This window comes from Callospermophilus lateralis, chromosome 7 (genome assembly GCF_048772815.1).
Source record: "Callospermophilus lateralis isolate mCalLat2 chromosome 7, mCalLat2.hap1, whole genome shotgun sequence".
NCBI classification, from domain to species: domain Eukaryota; kingdom Metazoa; phylum Chordata; class Mammalia; order Rodentia; family Sciuridae; genus Callospermophilus; species Callospermophilus lateralis.
The window spans coordinates 123506658-123521946 of NC_135311.1; the positions used below are offsets into that span (position 1 = coordinate 123506658).

At 35.9% G+C, this 15289-nt stretch overlaps 1 protein-coding gene across 17 annotated transcripts in view; it reads right to left on the minus strand.

Annotated features, from left to right (window-relative positions):
* The window catches only part of Epb41 (erythrocyte membrane protein band 4.1), a 152633-nt gene that overhangs the window by 22740 nt on the left and 114604 nt on the right, over positions 1–15289 (minus strand). For 6 of the 17 annotated variants that reach the window (XM_077109949.1, XM_077109945.1, XM_076860912.2 and 3 more), the window contains one exon: positions 14573–14623. The exons of 5 other annotated variants lie outside the window; for them this stretch is intronic. In XM_077109949.1, coding sequence (XP_076966064.1) covers positions 14573–14623 — 51 coding nt within the window. Of the gene's footprint in view, positions 1–13012; positions 13265–14065; positions 14195–14572; positions 14624–15289 lie in introns of those variants that run through there. 6 more of the 17 variants (XM_077109957.1, XM_077109956.1, XM_077109959.1 and 3 more) reach the window with 3 other exon arrangements.

Here is a 15289-nt window from a genome sequence, read left to right on the forward strand (position 1 = left end):
AACAACAGGTATTTTGCTGTCCTTCCATTAAAACTGCTTTTCAGGTTATTTTTGATTAAGAGATTTATTCATTTGAAGAGACTATCAAAGGAACCACAGTTATGTTTGTATGACTACCTTCTCCTACAAGAATCACAGTGAAAATATATCCTGAAAACCTTTCCAAAAATTTGCTACTTAAGCGAGAGCCATCTAGATTGTTCCAGGGGAATCTGTATAGTAATTTCCCCACATCCATTTGGTCACTTGTTCCTCACTTAGTGAAGATCAATTTTACGTTTGGGTGGTGATAAAAAAAAAACAACTCCATTCTCTGTTAAAAGGAAGAAAAAAGGTCCATCTGCTTTTCTTTTTCTATATAACAAAATCTTGGGCAGACAGATAAGGACCAAATGAAGAACAGCAGCAGCAGCACTGCCAAGCTTGCAGGAAACCTCAGGGAAGCACTTCCGCCTCAGGGCCAGGATTAGATGTCTCGAAGGAGGAAGGAGGCAAAACCCGCTAACTTTAAAGACCAAGCCTCCTCTTATAATGTGCCATGTTTCATTTCTCACGCATTTAAAAAATATTTTTCTGGGCTAGGGTTGTAGTCCAGTAGTAGAGCATTTGCCTAGCCTGGGTTTGATCCTCAGCACCACATAAAAAAATAAATAAAATAAAGATATTAAAAATTGCTTAATTGAAAAATTATATTTTACTATGTGTGCCACTGTACATATGTAAAAGACCTTAAGGTATACTAAAATAATAAGTGTTTTCTTATTATCTTCTTATACAACTTCTTGTATTTTGGTTTTAGTAGTGAATTGATCTTTAAAACCTGAAGAGACTGGTCAACAATTTATGAAGTAAGTGCAGAAAATTCCTTAATGTCCTGTACTTTAAGTAAAGTTTAAAGTAAATCTTAATAGGTTCCTAAAGGAAGAGAATTTAAAAGAAAGAATGATAAGAAATGTCAGCTGCTAAATAGTGTAAAAATAATCGTATAAATACAATATCAAACCTTAGTAATTTGCCAAAGTTGTTTTTTTTTTTTTTTAATTTTTCTTTCTCTTTTTCTTTTTGGAGCCATGATGGAACCCAGAGCCTCACACATGCTAGCCAAGTGCTCTACCACTAACCCCAGTCCACAAGTTGGTTTTTGAAAGTCAAAGTCAATGATGATGGTCTGAATACATCTATGTGGAAAAGAAATAGCTCAAATTGAAGTTGCATCTCATTATATTTTACCTAATATTTTCTGATTTAGAGATGTCAGGGGTATGCTTAAAAATGTGAATTTAAAATGTGGTTGTCTCTGTGATTTAATTCCTCAGTATAGTTCCCATTAGATGTCTGCCTCTGGAACAGTGAGGACAAGTACTGGGAATGGTCACTATCCTGCCAAAGTCGTGACAGCAACCGAGAGTTTGAATATTAATGATCAAATATCCCAACACTGATCTAAATAATGTTAGACTAGTGACATATACTGTGGATCAACACTATCTTACTTCACATCCATCACATATATGTACATACACACACACACACACACACACACACACACACACAAGTAGAGGTAGGTGTGTGTGTGTGTGTGTGTGTGTGCGCGCGCGCACGTGTGTGCACTTAGAATTGAACCCAGAGCCTCTGAGTGGCTTTCCCAGCCCCTATTTATATTTCTTAAAGTATTACTTTTGGCAAAGATGCATGAACCAGAGCATTAAAGACATCTAGTCCCTACATGGAAATAGTGGGCCAAGACTGCAGATTTAACTAAGGTTGGTCTTCCTTTTAGCTTTTGTTAGCAGGTTCTTAACCAGGTCCTCAGTGTGTGTATGTTTTATTTCTTTGATGTTAGTGCTGGGGATGGAACTGAAGGCCTTGTGCATGCTACAAAGTACTCTACCATAGAGCGACACCCCCAGCCCTTGTCCTTGGTATATTTTAGAGAACACTGGGAGCTAGAGCCTTGAAGAAAGAATTGTGATAGAAGAATTAAAATAGTCATGAGGATATTTAATATGTATTCCTAGGTCAAGATTCTCAGGAAAGATACTGGATAGACTATTTTTAAAAATATATTTATTTTTTAGTTATAGTTGGACACAATACCTTTCTTTTATTTATTTTTATGTGGTGCTAAGGATTGAACCCAGGGTCTCGCACTTGCTAGGGGAGTGCTCTACCACTGAGCCACAGCTCAGCCCTGGATAGGCTATTTTTAATGACTAGTTGTGAGAAATATACTGTTTATTAAGAAAGAAAACGGGGAGAAAACTTCTGAGTTAGTCACAAAATCTACAACCCCTTTAAAGCATAATAGTCTCACTGCTCTAAGCCTAGAAGTGTATCTTTCTTTTTTTGTTATTACCCACATATTCACTTCCTGAAATCAATATATTTTCCTCAAGAAGAAAGCCTGAGATTTGAAATTTCACCTCTATTTTCACTTTACACAATGTAAACAAGTCTACCACATCTATTAAAACTATCACTGATTTTCATAATCGCTTCATTCTATTTTACATTTTGTCAAATAAAAAGAAACTTAAGGCTGGCCTTGTATAATGGTATGATCAACTCTGAAGTATTACCATCATCTTGGCCATGACTTTGCGGTTTGCTGAAACACAAATATCTCGGGGGAAGTTAGCACATGAAAGTTTGATGAGTGTTTCTATGTTTTAGGAAGAAGGGATCTGTTAGACTTTTAAATAAGATTTTTTACAAGTAAGTTTTGTTTTTGTTTTTGCAGTCCTGGGGATTGAACCCAAGGAAACTCTACTACTAGGCTATCTCCTCAGCCCTTTATGTTTTTAAAATTTTGAGACAGGGTCTCATTAAGTTGCCTAGGCTGACCTCAAACTTGAGATCCTCCTGCTTCAGCCTCCTGAATAGCTGCAATTACAGATCTGAGCCAAACTGTCCAGCTAAAAATAAGTATTAATAAGAGAAAAGGGGTGAACTGGGGTGGCAGTGGAATTGGGGTTGGGGGAGTGCACAGACAACATACACCCACAGAGCACATTACCCTTGTTTTTGCAAACCCAGTAAGAAATGCTTTGCACTGCAAATGCCCACAGAACCAGCAGGAACCGAGGTTATCTTGCTAAGCACAGAAGGAAGAAACTCAGCAGAAGAGTCCAGCTCCTGGTTCTTAACTAAAGTAAACAATAAATATTACAGTCACTTAAATTGTCAACAATGTATTTAAATAATATCCCCAGATGGTCTGCAACATGCAAGCTAAAAAATGTAGAATCCAATCCTGATAAGATCAGTTAATTGCGAGTGCTCTGTTCCTACATTATTCTCTTTTAACAAAACAGGGCAAGTTTGGAAAGAATGGTTTTAAATGCCTATGGAAAGGGTATAGAAAAACAAAACAAATGTCTCTAGACATTATAAATTTATAAATGTTTATCATTTCTTTCCTATTTTGAAAAAAATATTATCAGTATTTCCATTGGTTGTATAATAATCAGTAGGAACATCAACTTGGAGGTTAAAAAAGAAACATTTCATTTAAAACAAATGCTTTTCAATGGGCACTTGCAATAAAAGATAAATCAGATGTGGTAATGGCTTCTTTTGTAAAAGCTATGTGTAAACAGCACAAGTCAAACAGCAGTAGCCCATTCTTCAGCCAAAAAAGGAAACAAATGAGGAAAGAACAAAAATTACTGAAAAGAAAAACATTCCCGGTCCCCCCCACCCCCAAAGCTTGATAAATCATAGTTTTGGTACACTTTTCAGTGGAAAACTCAGGCGGCTAGCAGTTTCAAAAAGAACATTAGAATCACAAACGATCAAGATGGGGATAAACTAACAACAGAGTTACCATGTGGCTAGCAAAAGATGATTTCAAAATTCTGTCTTTCCCTTCTACTGTGCCATTCTGAATCATACAATATGTTTTTACTCTTCCAATTTCCTCTCTCTTGGAGATCCCCCCCCCTTTTAATATCTGTATGTGCTGGTCCCTAGCTAGAAATACATCCTTACAGGTGCTCACTAGTTTCTCCATGAAGCTCAGAGTCACTTTCATGGCGCACTGCTATTCTCCAGTATATAAAGCTTATATCTGGATAGAATCTGGATAGAAGCTTACTCAGGAAGACACTGGCTTTTATTAGAATTGGTGAAATTGTTTATTACATGAAAATAACTCCATAATGCAGCCTTTCTTTAATGAATGCCAGCCAATGTCATTTGCTAATTATGATTATCCTTCAAACATAGTTTTTTTGTTTGTTTGTTTTTGTGGTGCTGGGGATGGAATCTGGCCTTGAGCATGCTAGGCAAGTTGATGCACCACTGAGCCATACCCCCCGCTCCTATAGATTTTACAATTTCCTAAAATGTGCTGTTATTAGATTATCCCCAGAGTAGGTGAATGTAAAAGCAAACAGCTTAAAAAAAACATGCCTGTGTGCAAAATTTTAACTATTAGGTAATAGAAAATTTTGCCTTTACACTGCACTCACCAGCAAGGACTCCACAGATCAAATGAACGTTCTCACACCTGAACAGATCTGTAGAAGTCAAAGTGCTTGAGCAAATATTAAAGGTTATACTGAATATGTCTAGGAGACCAGAAATCTTTGGCGGTCAGTTGCATTTCATAATACTATGAAGGGCTGGGGTGCAGTGATGGAGATGGAGAGAAAGGAGCTATAACCAGCACAAAAATTCTAGTTATTTCAGGTGGAACAAAATTAAAGTTGTCAGTAAGCTTTCACAGAAGTTCCAGTTCTAAAAATGATTAAAGTCTTAATAAGCATTTAAAAAATTATACCCCAATTTAATATCTAGAAAACAGTATCTCTATTCCACAAAAATAAAAGCAACAGAAAACTATATCTAGAAAACAGTATCTCTATTCCACAGAAATAAAAGCAACAGAAAACTATTCTTAGATATCAACGGTGTCTTCTCTTCCTGAAAAAACCTACATTAATGAAAAAGGCTTTCTGTGCTAACGTTATCAACAAATTCCTTGAAGGAATGTGGCTTTGAAGAAACACTACAACATTTTCATATTACTCAGACATGGCCACAAGGTACATACTTGAAGCTAGAAAACAGACCACTTCAAAATGTGGAGTGTTGATTTTAAGTAATGGCCTGAAAAATACAATAACATCTGGAGCTGTGAAAGCAAGAGAAGGTTTACCTGAGGTGAAGTGAGAGGGAAAGCAGTACACCTTCCGTGAATTCCACATCATAGGAACAAGCTCTCCTTGCACCCACATACCCACACCCACTCCACTCTCAATCTTCAGTCTGATCAGAGTGGCAATACTGGATGGTTAATAACTACTAATTTGTACAACGCCTTAAAAAGCCACAAAAGGCAAATTCAGCACATTAAAATGTTTTTAACGGATGTGACAATTACACGTTTGTAGTGACTGGTTAAATTGGTTAGGGAAAATTGTTTTTAGAATCTGACATAAATAAGTCAAATGAGTTCCAAGCGGATTTAAAACAATATTTAGAGAACCGAATACACACAAAGAGGTTGTCTCTGTCTAGGACTAAGCAAAGGCAATTACTGGACCACAGAGAAGAGTGAAAATACACAAAAAGCAAGAGAACTTTCCTAGAAAACTTGGCTGACGGGCATCTCCTGCTTATCAGTGGAAGCAGCTGTTTGTTTCCCTCCCCACTCCTTTCTCCATAGTGGGGCTATGCATGCATGGCATTACTGGCTCCTACTTCCCTAATGATTAGTAGTAAACAGAATCTGATTTGTAATAAGATTTATTCATGATAAATTTACATATTAACAGAACAATAATGTGAGAAAAATATTTTTAAAATGTTGGAAAAGAGAAGTTCTTTAGAAGATTTCTGTAGGTTTAAAAGCCTTGTTGAACTGTTAGTGGATAAATATTTTGTTCAACTGAGTATCAGAGCTAAAGGATCCTGGTAACTCTTCAGATTTTATAACCATGTCAAATAGGGAACAATGCCACTTCCAAAAGAATCTTATTTTATTTTCTCCTGATTTACTGATCACTATTGCCCAAACAGACTCTTGGAAATGGGGAATTCCCTACACAGAAGTATCTTTTTATTTTTTAAATAGTAAGATATAGAGGAACCTTTTAAAACGTTATTGAAGATAATTGGGAAAGAGGAACCTTTCCAAAAATGTTTCTAACAGATACCCAAACTTAAATTTATATATCTGTTCTAGAACACTAAGAGTTAAAAAAAAAAAAACACATGCTAAGAATAATATATATATTATTCACTGTCTTTACCATATTTATTATATATCTCTAAAACATGGCTAAAGAGAGGGTAAATTTAGGGTGGTTATAGAATTTTAGATTCCACTCAAGGTGTACCCTAATATCAGATAAACAGAAATGAAAGCCTTGTCTTTTGGTTTCCATTTCTAATCATAAATAAGACAAGAATACTTTGATAGTGAATAAAGATGATAACAATTTCAGCTCTTCAAAGGTACAAAGGCAAAAAATGTAATTAATTAGTTTCTTGATCTGAATCAGAGGTCAGAAACTATGCCCAACAGGCCAAATTCTACCTTCTCTTTGTTTTTGATGGCTCTGAGCTAAGAATGGTTTTACAATGTTAAATGATAGGGAAGAGTAATATTTAGTGATACATAAAAATTATATGCAATTCAAATTTCAGTGTTCATAAATAAACTTTGGAACATAGTCATGGTCATTCATATTAGGTAGCTTTTGCTGCTTTCTCTCTACAATGCAAAACTGAGTAGTTGTAAAACAGCCTGCAAATTTGAAAGTATTTACTATCTGGTCCTTTGTAGAAAAAGTTTGCAACCTCTGATCCATATGATGTACAAAACCCAGGATAGTTTGATACATTTGATATTTTTATATCATGTAAAACATTCCAAGATGAGTTTAAACAGACATGTATCCATCTTTTTGTGTATGTGGATATGTGTGTGTAGTACTGGGATTGAACCCAGGAGTTCTCTACCACTCAGCCATATCCTCAGCACTTTAAAATTTTTTTTTTTTTTAATCTTTGAGAGAAGTTCTCCCTAAGTTACCAAGTTGGCCTCAAACTTCTGCCTCAGCTTCCCAAGTTGCTGGGATTTCAGGTCTGCACCATCATCCTTCCTGGCCTGCTGTCTTGTATTCTAGAGTGAAAATAGTTGATTAGTAGCTGTGGTAAAGGATAAGGGCTTTTATTGAACTAAATTACAAGAAAGACTGACATTTACCAATAGTCACACAGAGATTCAAAAATCCTTAAGTAAACCAGGGATCATATAGGATTCTTGGCGACAAGTCATATGGTATGTGGTAATTAATTTGGCACAAATTTATGTCTCAATACAAGAGATTTTATCCATTGTTATCTGTTAACAATCATTTAATTTAGTTTTTACAAATGTATGCCATATAAGAGGCAACATGGTAGCCAGGATACAAAAGTGATAGATGGGGCAAAGAAAGGGAACATACCCAGACCTCTGAACCCCAAGAATCTTATAGGTTTGAGGAAACACAACTAAGGGATGAGTTAACTTTTCAAATATTAAATAGCACATTTTCTGGTGGGGATCTAAATCCTAATCAGAATATTAAACAGGAAGTATGTTTCCATAATCTTATCATAATACCGTAGTATAAACCCAATCACCTGGGGGCACTCAAGGTAGTCAGACTGTCAAAGAGGGAAAGCAGACCTTAGCATGCAGGCTCTGGTAGTGTGCTTCCTCAAAACCTAACAGTGATACTGTCAACGGATTCTGGGCCATAAGAAGCTTCCAAGAATATTAAACTATTCCACCTCTATTCTTATCTATGAAAAACTAGGAACACTAGGAATTTCAAAATCTCTGAAGGAAGAGAGGGAGAAAGGAAGAGAGGGAAGGAGAGGGAGGTAGGGAAAGAGGGGCAAGCAAGCTTAATAAATTGCAGGGAAGCAATCTGTGGGCAACATAGCCAAGAGGAAAGGGCTGATAAAACAAGAAAGACTAGAAAAAGAAAGAAAGAGAGCAGAAGGACAACATGCTAGGAGGAAGGCTGGGATAGATCTGGAAGACTAAGTTACCTAAGGGCAAGAACTGGGATTAATTCCAGTATGAGAATTATCTTTACCTATGTGAAGAACTATCATGTGGAAGACAGAAAACTCCTTAAAATCCCTGCCCTCAGATCAATAAGTAAAAGCTGGAGGAAAACTGATTTGATGTAATATAAAGGTGATTTATACACAGACTCAGATGTAATGTGTTATCTTGGGGGATGATGTAAGCATAGGCTGCAAGACTAGCCTCTAAATGGTCTCTAAATCTCTAAATGATATTGTAGAGAAGAGCCAAACATAGGAGGGGAGAGAGGGAGAGAGGGATCTATGCCTCTGCATCCCTGCTAGTAGGCAAAGAATAAATGAATGGATGGCAGTGGCCATGTCCTTTTTTTTTGTACTGGGGATTGAACTCAGGGGCACTTGACCACTGAGCCACATTCCCAGCTCTATTTTTATATTTTATTTAGAGAAAGGTCTCACTGAGTTCCTTAACTCCTCACTTTTTGCTGAGGCTGGCTTTGAATTCGCAATCCTCCTGCCTCAGTCTTCCAAGCAGCTGGGATTATAGGCATGGGCCACCACGCCTGGCGCCATGTCTGTAATTCCTTTTCTGTTGAGATAGAATCCTATACACAGGAAGATTTTTTATTTTTGTTTTCTTTCTGTCTTTTTAAATGGTAGTGCTTGGGATGGAGCCCAGGGCATTGAGAATGCTAAGCATACACTCTGCCACTCAGCTACATCTTCAGCCTGAAGACTCTGTTTTAAAAAATGACAGGAGACAGTAGAGAAGAAAATGAGATGCTGAAATGCCTTCATTGATTTGGGGACCAGAAGAGAGAGTTCAGACTCTGTGCCTTTCCCTTCCTTTAATCTTTGGAATGCCTAATTCTATTATTCACCTGAAAGAGGATTCTGACCAAGGTAAAGGTCAGGGCACTGTGATCTTCTAAGATATCAACCACAGAGGATGGGAAAAGCACTCCTAAAGTATCTTTCCTCAACAGTCTGTCCTCTATACATTTAGTTAGGATATTATTAAAGTTTTCGTATTATATTCTGCTGCAGTAAAAAGAAGATCCTAAGGCATGAGGGGTAACAGCATCAGAAAGAAAAGCAGGTTTTCTGATACTACAGACTATGGTGCAGAGGAGGCCAACGTGGTAATTCCACATGCCATGCACGATAGAGAATAAGGAGTTGTCTCAGTTTCTGGTACCAAAATTACAAGTAACGGGGTAGTTCGAGCGTACTGAAAAAAAGTGAAATTTCTATGTATGATAAAACAGTCTTTTTTCAAAGCTGTAGAAAATGCTGTAAAGAAGTCTTGGATTTTATAATTTCTATGAAGAGGAGCATGAGGGAAAGCAACTCCGTAGAGAAGTTCCATGTGTCTTTACTATGCTCAAGACCCTTGGAAAGGGAACAATGAGAAAGTGTTTCATTTTGTTTTTACTTTTTCTATTTTCCTTTTGTGAATATCTGACCACTGTGTTGAAGCACAAGTATAAATTTTAATTGAAAATACCTTTGAAAAAAGTCATTAAACATCTAGTGCCTAGCATGTCCTATAGGTTGATTCATAGGAATTATTTCAGAAATGACTTTGGAAAATAGAATAAAGTGAATTGGATTATATTCAAAGAAATTTCAGGGTAATATTTTTAATAGTATTTAATAGAAAGAAGCTTACTAGGTTCTAGGATGACAACTGAAAATCTCCTCCGCAGATAATCTCAAGTCTAGTTTTAATCAACAAAGTAAGTATCTCCTCTCTTTAAATTTCTTTTTTTTTACTGAAGTTGTAAATAAGTAATAGAATTGACCCATGGAAATAGAATCTCCTGCATATTCCAAGTGTCTACATATAAGAAAGTGGCTAAAAGACAGGTCAAAATATAGATGTTGGTTTTATTTTTAAGTACATGTTACTCGGAATATCACTTGGATAAAGATGAGTTTATTAAGAATAGGATAAATTTGGAAAGACATTAAAATTACACTATGTTGCTTAGGTTGGTCTTGAATTTGTTAACTTATAGGGTCCTCTCCTGCCTCAGCCACCTGAGCAGCTGGGACTACAGGTTTTGGAAAGAGATTTTAACTTTAGTAGTTTTAGATGCTTGGTAAAATGTCAAAAGGAATAGATGGAAATAAAGATAGCTATTTTCTAATTCTGCCAAATTAGAAAATTCCAAGAAGTTAATGCATGCCTGTTTATTTCTTAATTTCCATCTTCCCAGTCCTTCAAAGACCAAGAATTAAAAAACTCGAGCTTCTGGTTCCAGGAAAGAGCTATAGATTCATTCTTTTTCTTTTCTTTATTTCTTTTTTGCTAATCTTCTCTGTATCACTGCAATTTTAGTATATGTGCTGCTGAAGTAAACACTAGACTCATTCTCATGAGGTAGGTTTGTCTCCACATTACTAGGTGGAAATCTGGGCACCAAGTAGTCAAATGAACTTCTTGGAATTACCCTGGAAATGATCAATGACAAAACTAAGGTAAAATCCCACAACTTTACATTGGTCTGTATTGATTAATTTAATCCAAATATATTTTGTTTGTTTGCAGTGCCAGGGATTCAACCCAGGGCCTCAGCCCCCACATTGTTCTTTACATCTCTACCCACCATTAAGAAGCTGAACCAGGGTAAAGCCAACACAGTTATATGGAAATGCTTCTGGTACTGAGAATGGAATGATGTTGGGGGAAAGAAGCCAACACTATTTATAGCTTCATGTTACAAATATTGGCAGCATTAACTTTAGGCAATACAAAGCTGGAATGTCCAATATTTTTCCTGTGATAACTACGATGGGTCTATCTTTTGAGACTGCATTAGCCAGCTTTGTCCAATACAAGGGCTTGGCCAGTCTCCTCTCAACCATTCTTAACCTATTTACGGAAGAAATGGCTTTTCCTTTGTCAATAAGAGTCTCTGAGGACTCTTGTACTTCAGAAAACTGAAAATTACTGTTGGCTCACACTAGACTTCTAATGGACTTGAAATAACTCCAATACAAAAAGAAACAAAATTCAGGGTTACGTTTATAATAGTAATTAATAAAAAGCTGTGTACAAGGATGAAAACTAGAACTTCAGGAAATATAATCTGAAACAGTTATAAAAGTATCAATAAAATTCTAAGATTATTTCCTTTTTTTTAAAAAAGACTTAATAATATAACCAATGCGATAGTTTCATTTGTTATTTCACTAAGCAGACACTTATATCTTATTTCACAAATAAAGGTGGGTACTCATGATTATCACTTTGTGTATTATAAAATAGCTTTGCAGTATTTCAGGTTGATTTGAGAGCTCTCTTTTCTTATTATGAATCAATAAATATGCTTGTTTATAAAATATTTGTTATAAACAGAAATAGCTTGTGACATGAAAGATATACAAGCACATCAATTTTTTTTTTTAACCTTGCCTGGTCCTTGCTTCTTTTCCCACTATTATGATAGTAGCAGTTTTCAAGAAATAGCAGAGAGAATTATGTCCACATGTCTCTAGAGACAGTAAGATAATACTTGTGGATGTTGAAGGACAAGATTCTTGGCTTTACTGCTCTTTTTTTTTTTTTTTTTTGGTCTAAGAGGCCAGCTTTTCAAAATCAAAGTCTTGTTTAGAAGTTTCATCAACTGAAAAGCACTGAGAAGTTACACCAAGTGCAATAATCCCAGTTTGATAACGCTATAAACGCAAAGTTCAAAACAATATTTGAGACATTAACCAAATCACACATATTGGTACATTCCAGTGCCAAAAAAAACAAGCTACATGCAAAGTTTCATTAATACTGAGGTTAAAAAAAACAACAAGTTAGGCATCCAAGTTGTGTTCTGAGGAGAGAGTGCTCGTATTTACTTCAGGGAAGCCTTATAAATTAACATGCAAACAGGAGACATATAACTTATCACAACAGAACTTTAGCTCACAAGCCCAGTGATTAAAAACAATCGATTTTCAACACGGGTATAGGAACAAACAGGTCCGAAGTATATTAGGAGAACAAAGTATATCTATATCTATATATCTCTCAATATATGTTAAGCTTATCATAATGGCTAAATATTGCTTCTATAGCAATGTAATTATTTAAACTATAACAAAGTAACACAGTATTTTAATTCAGAGAAGGGGCTGTTTATGTACAGATCTGAAATAAATCTGTATTCCAGGACATTTAAAGATAGATAGAGTAATCTGAGATATTCAGCCCTGGCCAGAGGCCAGGGGACACCAGCACCATTTTCTTTAAACTAAATCAACACTCTGCTTATGAAAAGACAGCATGTAGCCTTTGCAGATCTTTTCTATACACCAGCAGGATAAAGTCATCTGTCCCTGTACAGCTCAGAAATACTCATAAAAAGGCCACAGATGTCAAAAGCCCTTTTCCAGAAAAAGGCCTTTGTATATACCGGCTTGATACTCTAAGAAAAGGAGTGGTTATGGATTTATAGATTAAAACTTTATCATTTTAAGGCTTTTGAAAGGTTAGCAAGTCAATTTTTTTTTTTTTTTTTTCTTAAACTACAGAGCCCATGCCACACAAATGACTACAGGAGCCTGGGAAAGTTCCCTGGAAATGTTTCTAGAGAGTCTCCTGGTTTGTGTGAGACACTGGTGAGGACACAGCAACAGTCAACAGTGAGAACATGCAGGATAAAAGACTTAAAGCTTTTGGGAAAAGTACCAACTTGCCATGTGCTTAAATCTGATTTGTCTAAATTTGTTAACTTCAGTTCAGAAAAACTGGCTTGGGTAATCAATCCATTGCTACTCCTTTTATCCCACAATACATATTCTACAAAGTAACATTTTATTGACAGAAAAATGATCACAAGAGCTTCCCTAGGACAGTGAACTATCAGAGGCATCATATAGGTGATAAAACATTTGAAGTCAAGGACAAAAGTTCACTGGTATTAGTCTTGACATTTCAGATGAGCACCCTGTTTTCCGATCACAGAAAGACCAACCACCAAACAGCTAATGCAAGGACCACAAGAAAAGACATCATGAAGGGAATACGGGGAGATGGAAAAGTACTAGAGTAGAGGTGGCACTTTTTGAGAGACTTGTGATCCTCAGGGATTGGAATAGAAACCTTGGGAAGAATTTCTTCATTTTCTTGCTGGGGTAAGGCTCTTTCAGCAGATCTCTCTTGCCTTTTAATTTTCTCTTCATCCTGTACTAACAGAGCACGTTCCTGTGTCTGCTTTCACGGTAGAAGATCAAGAAAGACAGAGAAAGATGAACAAAATGACAGATGGAAAGTGCTCAAAAATGATACTTGGGGATGTGCAAAGGATTTGAAAAGACCTTTTGGACACTCTTTGAGATTTACTTTGGCAATTTATCCTAGCAAAGTTTCTAGAACACAGTAGAGTGCTCTAATTGTTTGAATAAATGAATATTAGAATGCCTAATTCTAGTAATGCAAGGAATCAATACTTTTCCTTACTTATATTATTTAGTCCTCCTTTGAGGATATTCACATATAATTTTTTTTCACATGTGAATTTTGGCCATTTTTCATTGCTTCAGTACTGTCCATCACCAATAAACTGAGCAATGCCAATAATAAAGCATCCTTCTTACCAGGAGAAGAGTTATTCTTATTACAAGTAAAATGGCAGAATATAAAAGTGATCCTCGTATCTCTTTACATAGTCTTTAAAAATTGCAATTGCTCAATATGATAATTAGCTTTTGCTCAAGGGAATAAAAGTCTTATACATTTTAAAGATTTCAAAATAAAAACAAAGTATAAAACTTTATAATGTACCTCCAGGGTCTTCTAAAAAAAAATCAAAGAAAAAAAAAATTTAAACCCACAAAATCTCAACAATTGCACAGTTAGAATCACGACGAAAAAAAATAGTGACCATGATGAAGGTGTAAGCAAACACTTTTGACAATTTTAAGGAAAGTTCTTTGCCCCAATTGTCCAATTGAGAATTTTCCTCCCTAGCAATTTTTGTCCTCTGCTATCCACAATCAAGATGGTTCTTATCTATGAAAGGAAAAACTTGGCTCTAAGTTCTTTCAGTTGGGCTAGCCTTCTCTGATCAGTTTGGAAGTTCAGCACTGGTTCTTTGCACACCCCTAAGTGACATGTATCAGGGAGAAAGTAGCTAGGGGACTGGTCAGCAAAAAGAAAAAACGGAAAAGAAAGGATGCAAAATTATAATGATTTTTAAAAGAAAATAAAGTGGGAGAAGAAAGACAACATAAAAAGAATAGGGTATAATTAAATTCATTTTCTCTCTGAATACATATTTATATCTTCATGCAGCTTTTCAACCAGCCATGCGCCGAAATAAGCAAATTGAAAGCTGCGAATGCGGCAGCAGTGAAAGTGTAATGTGTTAGGCCGAAGGCTGTGGGTGTGAATTTACTAGAATAGCCAAAAGAAAAAATTATCCAGCAGCTGTTGTTCAGTTCTGGGGGGATTTTCTGCTTAATGCCATGACAAGAGCAAATTCTGATTGAGAAGCATAAGTTGTAACAGCAGCTTTACCTCTGGCCCACCAACCTTTCTTTCCGAGGGGAGGACAGAGGTTTTCTTCACCTGGTCATACACAAATTATATAGAATTCAGTTGCTTTGCAATGCAACAACCATGCTATCAAAGGTGGAAGAGGTAAGCCCAGAGATATAAATACTATCCTAATTATGAAAGAAAAAGTAAGATATTCCAGAAAATGGAATTATCCTAATATAAAAAGTTATGATACCATTCTTATTCATTCCATTACTCATTTAGAGAGGTAAATACACGTAAGCATAGAGCCAAAATTATTCAAGTATTTCTCATGGGCCTCATTTATTTTATAAAAAGTCACTTCTTTAAAGTCCACAGAATGACATTGCCATTCCCAAACCAGTCCTAAGATAATTTCTAAAGGGTTTCTATTAAAAGACTTAAGATATTTTCTGGAAATGGAGACTGATACAAATTTACCCAATATTATGGAAGACAGCACCAAATTATTTTTTCAAAGTAGTTGAACTGTACAAAGTCAAAAATAAAACTTCTGGAAAATGTGCAGTTTTGGTTTTCAGCTAGGGTTAGTAGGTAAGATAGCAACAAGCCATTTTCTCATTCGTAAGATTTTAGAGTTACAAGGACATTACAGATCACCTACTCCATAAATGGGGGCCCAGCAAGATAAATGAATTGTTCAAAATCAGTTAGGCTTCAGTTGGCCAGAACCTCTCAATCAAATCAAGCCAC